Source organism: Tachysurus fulvidraco, chromosome 24 (genome assembly GCF_022655615.1).
Source record: "Tachysurus fulvidraco isolate hzauxx_2018 chromosome 24, HZAU_PFXX_2.0, whole genome shotgun sequence".
Lineage (NCBI taxonomy): Eukaryota > Metazoa > Chordata > Actinopteri > Siluriformes > Bagridae > Tachysurus > Tachysurus fulvidraco.
The window spans coordinates 7,449,845-7,461,854 of record NC_062541.1 but is presented as its reverse complement, the minus strand read 5'-3'; the positions used below and the strand labels follow the sequence as shown (position 1 = coordinate 7,461,854).

At 36.4% G+C, this 12,010-nt stretch overlaps 1 protein-coding gene across 19 annotated transcripts in view; it reads left to right on the top strand.

Annotated features, from left to right (window-relative positions):
- pleca (plectin a) overlaps positions 1 to 12,010 on the top strand; it is a 101,690-nt gene that overhangs the window by 70,214 nt on the left and 19,466 nt on the right. For all 19 annotated transcript variants that reach the window (XM_047807692.1, XM_047807689.1, XM_047807691.1 and 16 more), the window contains 14 exons: positions 331 to 408; positions 929 to 1,021; positions 3,031 to 3,197; positions 5,394 to 5,509; positions 6,503 to 6,609; positions 7,084 to 7,203; positions 7,372 to 7,467; positions 8,039 to 8,166; positions 9,187 to 9,280; positions 9,436 to 9,590; positions 10,014 to 10,350; positions 10,771 to 10,848; positions 11,016 to 11,177; positions 11,450 to 11,554. In XM_047807692.1, the coding sequence (XP_047663648.1) occupies positions 331 to 408; positions 929 to 1,021; positions 3,031 to 3,197; positions 5,394 to 5,509; positions 6,503 to 6,609; positions 7,084 to 7,203; positions 7,372 to 7,467; positions 8,039 to 8,166; positions 9,187 to 9,280; positions 9,436 to 9,590; positions 10,014 to 10,350; positions 10,771 to 10,848; positions 11,016 to 11,177; positions 11,450 to 11,554 (1,836 nt within the window). The remainder of the gene's footprint in view (positions 1 to 330; positions 409 to 928; positions 1,022 to 3,030; positions 3,198 to 5,393; positions 5,510 to 6,502; positions 6,610 to 7,083; positions 7,204 to 7,371; positions 7,468 to 8,038; positions 8,167 to 9,186; positions 9,281 to 9,435; positions 9,591 to 10,013; positions 10,351 to 10,770; positions 10,849 to 11,015; positions 11,178 to 11,449; positions 11,555 to 12,010) is intronic.

The following is a 12,010-nucleotide window of genomic DNA, read 5'->3' as shown; positions in this document are numbered from 1 at the left end:
AAGAATAGAAATTGGGTGATTATTTCATTGTGGACTTTACGTACTTATGTTATGGTAAATTGATTTAGGGATTCGATTATTATCTATAGTATACTGTTAAGTGTTGAAATAATATTTTACCTCGCAATGCCTGTCAAGTGTTTTTTTTTTTTCACCCGGCCTTATCCAATTGAGGTGTCCTGGTAGGAGTTAAGAAACTTTTGACAGGCAGTGTATGTTTCTCAAAATGCAAAAATGACCAAATTTTGTTTGGTCAAACTATAACCATTCATAGTATTTATCTCAGTGATTAATCACTGATTTCCACTCTTATATTTTTTTGTCCAACAGCCCAGAGAGAAGGGTCGCATGCGCTTCCACAAGCTACAGAACGTCCAGATCGCCCTGGACTTCCTCAAACATAGACAGGTACAAGAAAGCCTACATTCTTAAATTATTTTTTTTATTTATAAAACTCCATTTGTTGTAAATCATCCACATGAATCAGAAACTGCAATAACCTTTTGTTTCTTGTGTTTCTATCGTTGTTCATTAAAATTAGAAACATTAATTAAGACTTTGCTCCCCTTAAAAATAAATTCTAGATTTATGCCACCATAGTCTTTGTTATAGTCTCTTTTCTGAGACAAATTATGATTGTATCACAAAACAAATTACAGGTATATTGTTAAATGTGATCTAGTAATTGCAAATATTAATCACAAATGTAACCTTGATTGTTTGGGACTGAGATAAAGACAATATATATAAAGGACTTTTAAAACCCCTATTATAACCCTGAACAGTACCAGAGGGTCCAAAGAGTAAATATAACACAAGGGTTAAATTGTTTACATCTTTTTTTATTTATTTATTTGAATTTATATAAACCTTTACACTACACAATGCCACATGACTGTGTTTCTTTTTTCTTTTATCTTTTTTCCAGGTCAAACTGGTGAACATCAGGAATGATGACATTGCAGATGGAAACCCGAAGCTGACCCTTGGGCTAATATGGACCATCATCCTTCACTTCCAGGTATGGTATGATATAATCCTCACATATGTTGTGTTGAATTGTAATGAAGTCTGCTAGTCTGGCCCTGTTCCCGCTTCACTGTTGTTAGTCTTTCCAACATATTTTAGTGCTAAAGCTTTTTGATAAAAATGTTCACATGGACTTAATGGACCATTTATTCCAGCTTTACTTCTGCATACAGGCCCTGGGTATTTAGTTTTTTTTTTATTTCTCATTTTTCTGACGGTTTTCGACTGAAAACACCTCTGAAACAATGAAAGCTTGATTTCATTTATTGCACAAATGTAGTGGAGGTTGTATTAGAAAAAGTGCATCAAAAAAGTTCAGCTTAAGCTTGAAATAAAAGTTATTCATTTTATTTTCAAATTAAGACAATTGTTGGTTTTAGTCAATGGAAGTTTGTTTAGTGACGGAAAAAAAGATTTGCTAAACAGGAATGCAGAGGATTACGGACTGAGGCAGCGTCCATCCGCCTCACTGACTCAGTGTTCCCTGTAAGGAAGAGGGTGTGGGCATGTTGGCATGGCAGTTTGATGACTCATAAGACTTCTGATGGTTTTTTTTCTCCAGTTCTTTAATGATTGTCGGCTAGGCGATAATATAGCCATTGTCTATTTTTTATTATTGGCATGGGTGTGTTAATGTGTAAATGCTGTAAATGAATTTAGATTGCGAAGATAAACTCATGCAGCTTTTGTCAGTTGCATAGGCTTCAAAGGTCTGGATCACAAAACCACACAGAGCATTGTGTCACTAAACCTAATCATGTCTGTTTGGCTTCTGTTCTGTATAGGTAACCAAACACAGACTTCTTCTGTGGATACTGGCATTGTGCAGCCGTTAAACGGCCATTTGGTTGAAAAAGCTGAAGTGAAAAGATGTTTCCATCATGTCTGAGTCACATTGTACAGGACTCAATGCCACATTAACCAACTTCCCTAAATGCCAAACTAAACCAACGTCAATAAGTTCCCTAACAGCATCAGCCGCACGATTATAGACACGCTTATAAAAGTCCAGTCTGGTGTCAGTTTTAGCCTGGGAGAAGTGATCCTGAGAGGAAAGGAAATCCTGACTATGAATCATTGCAAACCACAAAGACATACACACACACACACACACACACACACACACACACACACACATACACACACACACACACACTCACAAACAAACACAACCAAGAGCCTAAAAGACTAACATCACCCTGATCATAAGACATTTTTGTGTGAATCGCATGATCACTACTAGCTGCCATATTTACCAAGCACAGTATCCTAGCAACAAGAACTAGGGTGTCATTATAGGATATTTTATACCCTTTTTTAAACAAGAAGCTGTAATTTTTTTGTCCTGCGGTATAATCCAGAACCATGTGGAATCAGTTTATCATCATTGTGGATGCTATTTTGCCATCTATCTATCTATCTATCTATCTATCTATCTATCTATCTATCTATCTATCTATCTATCTATCTATCTATCTATCTATCTATCTATCTGTCTGTCTGTCTGTCTGTCTGTCTGTCTGTCTGTCTGTCTGTCTGTCTGTCTATCTATCTATCTATCTATCTATCTATCTATCTCTCTGTCTGTCTGTCTGTCTGTCTGTCTGTCTGTCTGTCTGTCTATCTATCTATCTATCTATCTATGCAATTTTTTAATTGAATAAAGAACTGCACGTCTTGCAGTCTGCATTATTGTTAGAGCAATGAGCGTAAAAAAATTAATTAACAACTTCTGACCTGTCAGATTTAAGAATTCAAGACCACTGTGGTTTAAGGCATGTTAATGTTTCATTCACTGCTATCGCAATTCACCTTTTGGACAGTAGAGGGCTCTGAAAGTTCCCAACTCCTTCTTTAAGGTGTTTCACCAAGCCCTTGCTACTTTCAAGACCACTCTGGTTCACAGCTAAATCTCATAGCCATTTTATATACTGTGTTTATTTCTCTCTCTCTCTCCCTCTCTCTCTCTCTCTCTCTCTCTATCTATCTATCTACCTCCAGATCTCAGACATACAGGTAAATGGTCAGTCTGATGACATGACAGCCAAGGAGAAGCTGCTGCTCTGGTCTCAGCGCATGGTGGAGGGCTACCAGGGTCTGCGCTGTGACAACTTCACCACTAGCTGGAGAGATGGCAGGCTCTTTAATGCTATCATCCACAAACACAGGTGAGAAAGAGATCAGTTGAAGGTACTTTTAGTACAAATTACAGCTCACACTCTCACCATGCACTGCATGTGTTAATAAGGTAATATTTTAACTTAAAAAAAGAAATAATAATAAAAAAAAACATCAAATGTGTTTCAGGAGATACTTTTAGGTTATAAAATGATGTTATCCCACTTACTATTTGATTTGTTGTAGGAATTAAAAACGAAATAAATATAAAAGTACAATTGTAGTGAAAAAAAATTTATAATTGTATGATACAAAACTACATGAAATATTTTGTTTTTACACTCAAACGAGACAACAAGCAGAAATTATTGTCTAAAAAAATAAAAGTTTAAGTAGATATCAAACAATGCTAGAAATAAATAAATTAATAAATAAATAAACAAAGAGAAAGAAAGAAAGATTTTAACAGCCTTTTTTTGGGGCTGCAACACAATGTATTTTGGTTTGACTTTATGATTATATAAACTGTGGGATCCAGCAGAATAATTTGACAAAGGATATCCACAGAGCACAAGTCTCATGTGTGGTCTTACAAATTACCTCCCTCTCTCTCTCTCTCTCTCTCTCTCTCTCTCTCTCTCTCTCTCTCTCACTCTCTCTCTCTCTCTCTCACTCTCTCTCTCTCTCTCTCTCTCTCTCTCTCTCTCTCTCTCTCTCTCTCTCTGTCTCTCACACACTTAATGCAACATCATATTAAATTATACGAGGGCGTAGTATAAAAAAGTGCCAAGTATTCCCAGAGGCTGTAATTTAAACTCCCTGCATGTTCTTGCACGGCACATGCCTCTGTCTTAGGAGAAATACCTGCTGCTCTATTTCCTAGGTTTTTTATTTCTTAAAAATAGACACAGTGCAAGTTACAAGTTATTAGTGTATGTTACTTTATTTGAATGTTGCTAACAAGAAACATCATTAGAAGATATGGATGATCCGATTGCGCGAATGATGTTCTTAACATAAAAGAAGAGGATATTATCTGAAGACTTTCCACAGACAAGTTTGTTTATACCCACCACACACCCAGCATCGATGTTCAGCCTGAAAAGAAAGCTTCGCAGGACGAAGAGGCGCAGTAGCTCATCGAGCAGCGCTCATGGCTCAGTTAGTGATCTGGACGATCGGGTGGTCATGTTTTGTGAATCCGTGCTCTCTGAGGGATCTTTTGACTCTGAGTCGCTAAGTCCAGAGGCTCATTCCAACTGTGGATCTCAGAGTGGAGAGTTTGAGCTAAGCACGGAGGAACGGCTTTCCCCAGTGAACAAAGTGTCCTACCGAATGGCATATTATACTGATGCCGTACCTGCTCATGTGGTACCTGCTGGGATGCAAGCCTATTACTACACCCAAAGAAGCAGTCAAGTGTATGAATGCAGTATGTTACTTCTTAGAAATAAGTTGTTGGGTGAAATTCAAATGTTTTGGCAGACTTGTAAATGTTGGAGAGCAAAGTTGTAGACCTAGAATTACATCACTGATTTATGTTTAATTGTAAGAACTAATTTAATACATGTGAATTTACATTCCCATGAATGACAATACCGTTAGATACAAAGGGATATGAAGGGAATCCTGGCAGGGTATAATTCAACATCAGCTGAGTTCATTTGTTGGCGTTTTAAAGAAACCCGGACAGTTTTTAGTAATTTAGTCACTTGCAAATATTGTATTGAAAAATCTTTGTGTTTTACCTGTGCTAGCTAGCATTAGCTAATGCATGCGCTAATGGTACATCAATTTAAAATCTATCAGATGTTTTGTACTGTTTGTGTTAGAATTTATCATCTTCAATGCAAATCAACTGCTCTGAAATGGTTAAATTGTTCATATTTACTGAAGTAGTTGGAGCATGTAAGTGCCTGCTGTTTATAGTCTTATGCTTTTTTGGCAAGGTGAGTGTTCATGGAGTAAAATGATTTGTTCAAATCACAAGAAAAACTTTCAGCATCAGGATTGTGACCTCAAAGTTTCTGATATACTTTGATGTATGAAGCATTGCATTAATCAAATGTAGCATGTAGAACAGACAAGAATATCTTCTAGCTGTGTGAAGTTTATTAAAGTTTTATCCCTTGTTCTCAAAGACATGCCTAGCATGTATATCATTTTTGGCAGCTGTTAGGATCTCTGCTTTCCTCTAAAGCCTGCTCTGACATGATTTCATGATTTATTTCTTGTGTGTGCCTTAGGCCTAATTTGATTGACATGAGTAAGGTGTACAGACAGACAAACCTAGAGAACCTGGAGCAGGCGTTCAGCATGGCGGAGAGAGAGCTGGGCGTCACCCGCCTGCTCGATCCAGAAGGTAAACATGATCATTTCCTGAGGCTGAGCAATTTCTTAATACAACCTGTTCGTTTTTGGCACAAATTTACCTTGCCTGTAGAAACAAATTAAATGATTACATGGAATATAATATGAGTAGTAGCTTAGTGACAAATAGTATATATGTCATATACCTAATTGTTAAAACGAATGTGAGTTGTTCAATTTATTTATAAGGCAGATGGAGGTGTGAACATAATGTGAGCCAACATACATCTGTTAATAGACACTAGCATAAATAATAACATGCTTTGGCTAGCTAACCAACAAAATACTGTGCAGCATTTACAGTATGTACATTTGAAAGTAGCTTAGTTAGCTAAAAGGCACTTTAATGCCTTTTAGCTAACAGGAACTGTAGTGTAGTTAGCTCAGTTTATATTGTTTATAACTAACCAGCCATATAAGCTGGTTAACAAGCTGGCTAACATTAGAATACAGCTAAGAACACTATATCATTTATTATACATGACGGGGAGAGAAAGTGTAGCTTACTTACAGTAGCTCATGTTGTGTTTTTTTATAACTAGATAGCCAAGCTGAGAAGCAGTTTGCAACTTTGCAGCATTAATGAATAACAGAGAGCTGCTGGTTATCTTTAATTGTGTTGGTCATAATTATCTATACTGAAAGCAGTTGCCGACAAATAATTTATGTAAATAGGGAAAATGATGTGTTATCTGAAGTTAAATAGATAAGCCATAATGATATCAAGCTGACTAACAAACTATAAAGTAGATCATAACGTCACACATAACATACTGTATGCACAACAAAGTACACAATGAAAGTACAAATTTTGATTAGTTAAAGTTATGCATAACTAGCTAGATATATTTCAGTGAAGCTGAAGCTAACCAGCAAGAATATTGATTACTTGATTGCTTGTCAGATTTATGCCATTAATGTGTGATATTCTTTTACATGCATACTCTTTTATTAATCCACTGTGTTATTTTTGCTTGTTGAGTAGATGTGGATGTACCACACCCTGATGAGAAGTCTATCATTACATACGTCTCCTCCCTGTATGATGTCATGCCAAGGGTTCCTGATGTACAAGATGGAGTTCAGGCTAATGTGAGTTTTTTTTGTTTTTGTTTTTTGGATACAGAAAGAAATCATATTCTGCTCCATTTACTTCTAAGCAAAACTCACAATTTGTTAGATTAAGTTCAGAAACATGCTCATTCATGTTTATCCTATTGGTCTAAATCAGATATTTAAGGCTGACTGGACATGTTCCATCCATCCATTCATTAAATTGCTTATCCTACTGGGTCACGGGAAACCTGGACCTTGTCCCAGGAGACTCTGGGCTGGATGGACTTGGACTGGACATAGATATGACTGGACATGTTGTCATAGAAAAATAATTAACAGTTGGGTTATGTATTTTAGCCCAAATATGATTTGATTTTTTTATTAAAAGACAGCACGTCATTCTTTTATTCATTTAATTTTTTATAGTTTTCATTTACATCTTGCAGAACATCTTTAAAACAATAAACCACATTGAAGTATAATATAAAAAGAGTCTGTGTTATGGGACAGGAGCTGGAACTACGCTGGCAGGAGTACTATGAGCTGGTCACCATGCTGCTGCAGTGGATCAGACACCATATCGTTGTGTTTGAGGAGAGCAAGTTCCCAAACAGTTATGAGGAAATTGAGGTCTGATACCAGCTCAGTAAAATACAAGCAAATGATACACACATGCAGTTGCATGCTCTAATTGTATTGTATTATTACACAATTATATTATGCTATTTGATCATTATTTAGTATCTTTTAAAAAACAACTAAATTGTGTGATTCAAACCATCTATTTTGATATTCCAGGTCCTTTGGCGCCAGTTTCTCAAATTTAAGGAGACAGAGTTGCCAGCAAAGGAAGCCGACAAAAATCGTTCCAAACATATTTACAAGGCTTTTGAGGTATATACAATGCATCATGTGGTAGAATGCTTAAGCTTTATTTGATATGGTTGCAGTACATTGCATATGTCTTCACAGATTTTGAACTGTCACACATTTTGTAGTGTTGTAACTACATATAGAAATGGGTTTTGGTTGCTAATCATAGCATTGGCATCTTTAGCATTTGGCAGACTACCTTATCAGAGTAACATTCATCATCCCATTTAATACAACTGAGTGTTAAGGGCCTTACTCAAGAGCTTAGCTCAAGAGCTTAATCTCACAACTTTCTGACTAGTAGTCAAGCACCTAATCCACCTCATCTAGGCAGTAGGATGAGCTTCATCTAGGTGGTTTCTAAAAATAGGGTCATGGTTTTTTTGGGGTCTTGTTTTTTTAATAACCAAATCCAACTTGATGACACTGTTTCTATGTTCCCTAAACAACTCACAGATAACTGTCATTAAATTGTGATCATGTATTACACATGGACTCACAAAATATACTCTTTTTTTTTTTCACCCCCACTTTTTATCAGTTGTTTTGTAATTATGTAATTATTCTACTTGACAGTCAGTTTTATCTACAGGGTGCAGTGCAATCTGGCCAGGTTAAGGTACCACCCGGTTACCACCCCATCGATGTGGAGAAGGAGTGGGGTCGACTCCATGCAGCCATACTTGAGCGAGAGAGACTTCTCAAAAACGAGTTTGAACGGTTAGATCACTAATTTATGCACATAGTATCTTCACTTTAAAGAATAAATATAAAGCAAAAATTGCTGGTTCATCCCTTTTAGGAATTCTTACTCCTTTTGTCTGTAACTTAAAAACATGCAAATTAATTGGAAAATGGTAGAATAGGTGAAACACTGGTGAAATATTTAATAATAATTCTAAGGAACTTTTCTAATGAGCAAAATCGTAATATCATTTGGGTTAATGTTGACTAGTATAAATATAGATTTGGTACAGAAAATGTGCATGCGTTTTAATAATCCCCTGTTGCCTTTACCAAGATTATAGCTAGTAAAAGACTGTTGGACCTTTACATTGAAGCTTTATTCTGTGTATGTCTTAAATGTTAAATTAAATGTGTTTTTAGAATATTATAATAAACAAGTACCATGTTTTAGAAGATCCTCCCTTTATATCACAAGACTGTGACAGTAGGTCTGTAGCTTCTGAGAAAGAACCCATTGTAGATGTAGGAATGGATAAGAGAGTAAAAGAAAGCTTAAGCTGTGCTGCGGCACTGAGAACGAAACAAAGAGCACGGTGACAACTGTTGGTAAATGGCGTTTGTGAACTACAGCCATGGACTGGAATATCTGCTTCGCCAGAAAAGGGTGTAAGTCTTTGACAATGTACAGTACAGTATGTGCTGAAGTTGTTGATAGTCAGAGGCTTGCTTTTGTGTTTTGAATTTTCATGGTTTAGTTTAGTGATAGAAAAGTCGTCATTTTTTAAGACAAAGAATGGTTAAAATATTAACCAAACATTTCTTCAGTCATTATCTAAGCTATGCATGAGCTATTTAAGGATGCAGTAAAATCATCTCAACAAGACAGAACATGCTGTTTTATAATAATCATTGATCAGCGGAGCTACAGTAGGAGGTAGCAACAGTAATTCTGCTTCGAGACAATCCTGTCTTTTATTATTTTCTTAATGCACTACATCCTGTTGTAGAGAGTTGTAAACATCGCAGCCATGCATATGTGTATAATGTGTACAGTTTGGAGCGGCTACAGAGGGTCGTCAGTAAGGTTCAGATGGAATCAGGTGTGTGTGAGGAGCAGCTTAACCAAGTGGAAACACTGCTGCAGAGGGTACGACACACAGACATACACTTTCACTACAAATAAACAAAAAACAGCTTAAAGGCATGTAAGAGGACATATTGTTAACTAATTGAAGAAATAAAGAACATGGATATATGTTTATATTTCTGTTTTTATGGCTATATTCATTTCTGTAATGGCAGGATGTGCGCTTGCTGGGAGCTGGAAAGCCTGTTCAGCACGCAGCAGAGATCGATACAGACCTGGATAAAGCTGAGACCATGATCCGCTTCCTCTTCAATGATGTGCAGCTGCTGAAGGATGGGCGCCATCTGCAGGCAGAGCAGATGTACAGGCGGTCAGTACAATCTAAAGTTGTATAACGTAACATTTGATCTCAGAATGCTAGAAAATACAACCATACAACATAAACAATTAAAATACATCAAAAATTAACAGGAAACAAAGTACAGAAAACATGAGGTCAGATATATATTTATATATTTTACAATATTTGAACAGTACTAGACACCATCCATTATGCCCAGGATCCTGTGCACATAATTTGATCACTGATTTGCAAATTTTGGTATTTTATCTCATTTATTTATTTATTTTTTCTTAGTGTTTACAAATTATGTTAAAAATTACATTATATTATTCTAATCAACTGAATTTCCAAAATAACTGGTTTATGTTATTACAAACATTTGACTTTTAACTAATAGTGTATGTGGACATAGACATATATTTCATATGTCTCGCTACATGTTTTTCTCAGGGTGTACCGTCTCCATGAGCGTCTGGTAAACCTGCGTAGTGAGTACAACCTCCGTGTGAAGTCTGGAGTGACAGTGTCTCAGGTGCCCCTTGTGCAAACGTCCATGTCTTCAAGCATGCACCAGTCTCCTCAGCGTTCACGGCCTGAGCTGGATGAAGTCACGCTCCGCTACATCCAGGACCTGCTGGCCTGGGTGGAGGAGAACCAGAGACGCATGGACACTTCAGAGTGGGGAGCAGACCTGCCCTCTGTTGAGTCTCATCTAGGTAGCCATCGTGGACTACATCAGTCTATAGAGGACTTCAAATCTAAGATTGAACGTGCTCGAGCAGATGAGGTGAGTTTAATGATTTATGTCATTATACAATGTTCTCAATGGTGGATGAGTATATGGATATTGGTGGATTGTTGTACTAATACTAAGAAATACTAGCAGCTCTGATCATATTGCCAGCTATAATTTATTTCACAGATTTATATAAATTAACTGTTCTAATATGATAGTAAATAATATATATAAATAATAACAACTTTGATGTGCTGTTAATTAATTGTAATTAATTCATTATTATTATTTTTAATTAATTAATTTGAATAAAAAAATAAGAAATACTGTGGAATGAGAAGAGTCATAATCGGTATCTCTATCACACATCCTCATCATGCCAATTATTAAGACCTGCAATTGTGTTTTAGTTCTAGCATGAATTAATCACATCTGTCTACAATAATGTCTTTCTTCATGTTTTCTCTTTAGAATCAGTTAACCCCTGCTAGTAAACAAGCGTACAGGGATTACCTGGCCAAGCTGGACCTGCAGTACAACAAACTTCTGGTAGGTCTTCAGCTGTGAGCTCATGCAGTTCTATAATGTATTTTCTTTATTGGAGCTCAATAAACCTTTGACTACATAAGAATAGAATTTTTTGTTACAGTTTTTATTTTATTTTTTTTATATATATAATCTCTTGCTGTCTTGTTTTCATCTTTATTCTTTGCTAGAATTCTTCAAAGGCCCGTTTGCGCAATCTGACCGGACTACACGCTTTTGTTGTAGCAGCCACTAAAGAGCTGATGTGGCTCAATGAGAAAGAGGAGGAAGAGGTGAACTATGACTGGAGTGACCGCAATACCAACATGACCACCAAGAAGGATAATTACTCGGTAGGCCTAGTCCTTCTACCAAATACTTATATATTCTCAGGATTTTGTGTCATAATCACCTGCGGTGGTGTAATTATCTTTCAGGTACTGACTCTTTTTAATAACGTTAAGATATATGTTCAATGGAGACTGGAAAACCCTGTCGGTGTGTCTGCTACACTAATAAATGCTGCAAAGGAATAAAAGAAGAAAGTGGTTGCAGTAATATGTGAAAATAAAAGCAGTGTGTAATTGATGTCTGAGAGTGTAACTTGATGTATCCGATGTGACAGGGTCTGATGCGGGATCTGGAGCAGAGGGAGAAAAGAGTGAACACCGTTCAAGCAACTGGAGACAAACTGTTGAAGGAAGGCCATCCAGCTCGGAGCACTATAGAGGTGGGACACATACTGTAAACTATGCTAAGTCAAGTGGCTTTCTTATCATTTCATCCATTTACAGAAGATATAATAGAAAGTGAAATAAAACAATGTTTCTCCAGGACAGTACATTCAGTAAAAACAATACAGAGCTACATGATATTAAACAGAACTAAAGGTCTATACAGATCTACATTTGGTGTATGTGTGAAAATCTATATGCTTTGTAAGTAACAGAAAATAGGGGACTCAGTAGAAACTGTATTTACTGTACAGACAAAACATATTTATGCAGTCTTTCTATCCAGGGATGCCTTTAACTGTAAAATACAACAATTCAACAGAACTGGTCAGAATAAAGTCATTTTATGAATATAATTTAAATTAAAAATTTAAGCACATGTAGATTTTCCAGCAGAAGAATACAGTGGGTCCAGGTTGATATTATTTTTAAGCCTACTTGTTTTTGAGTTA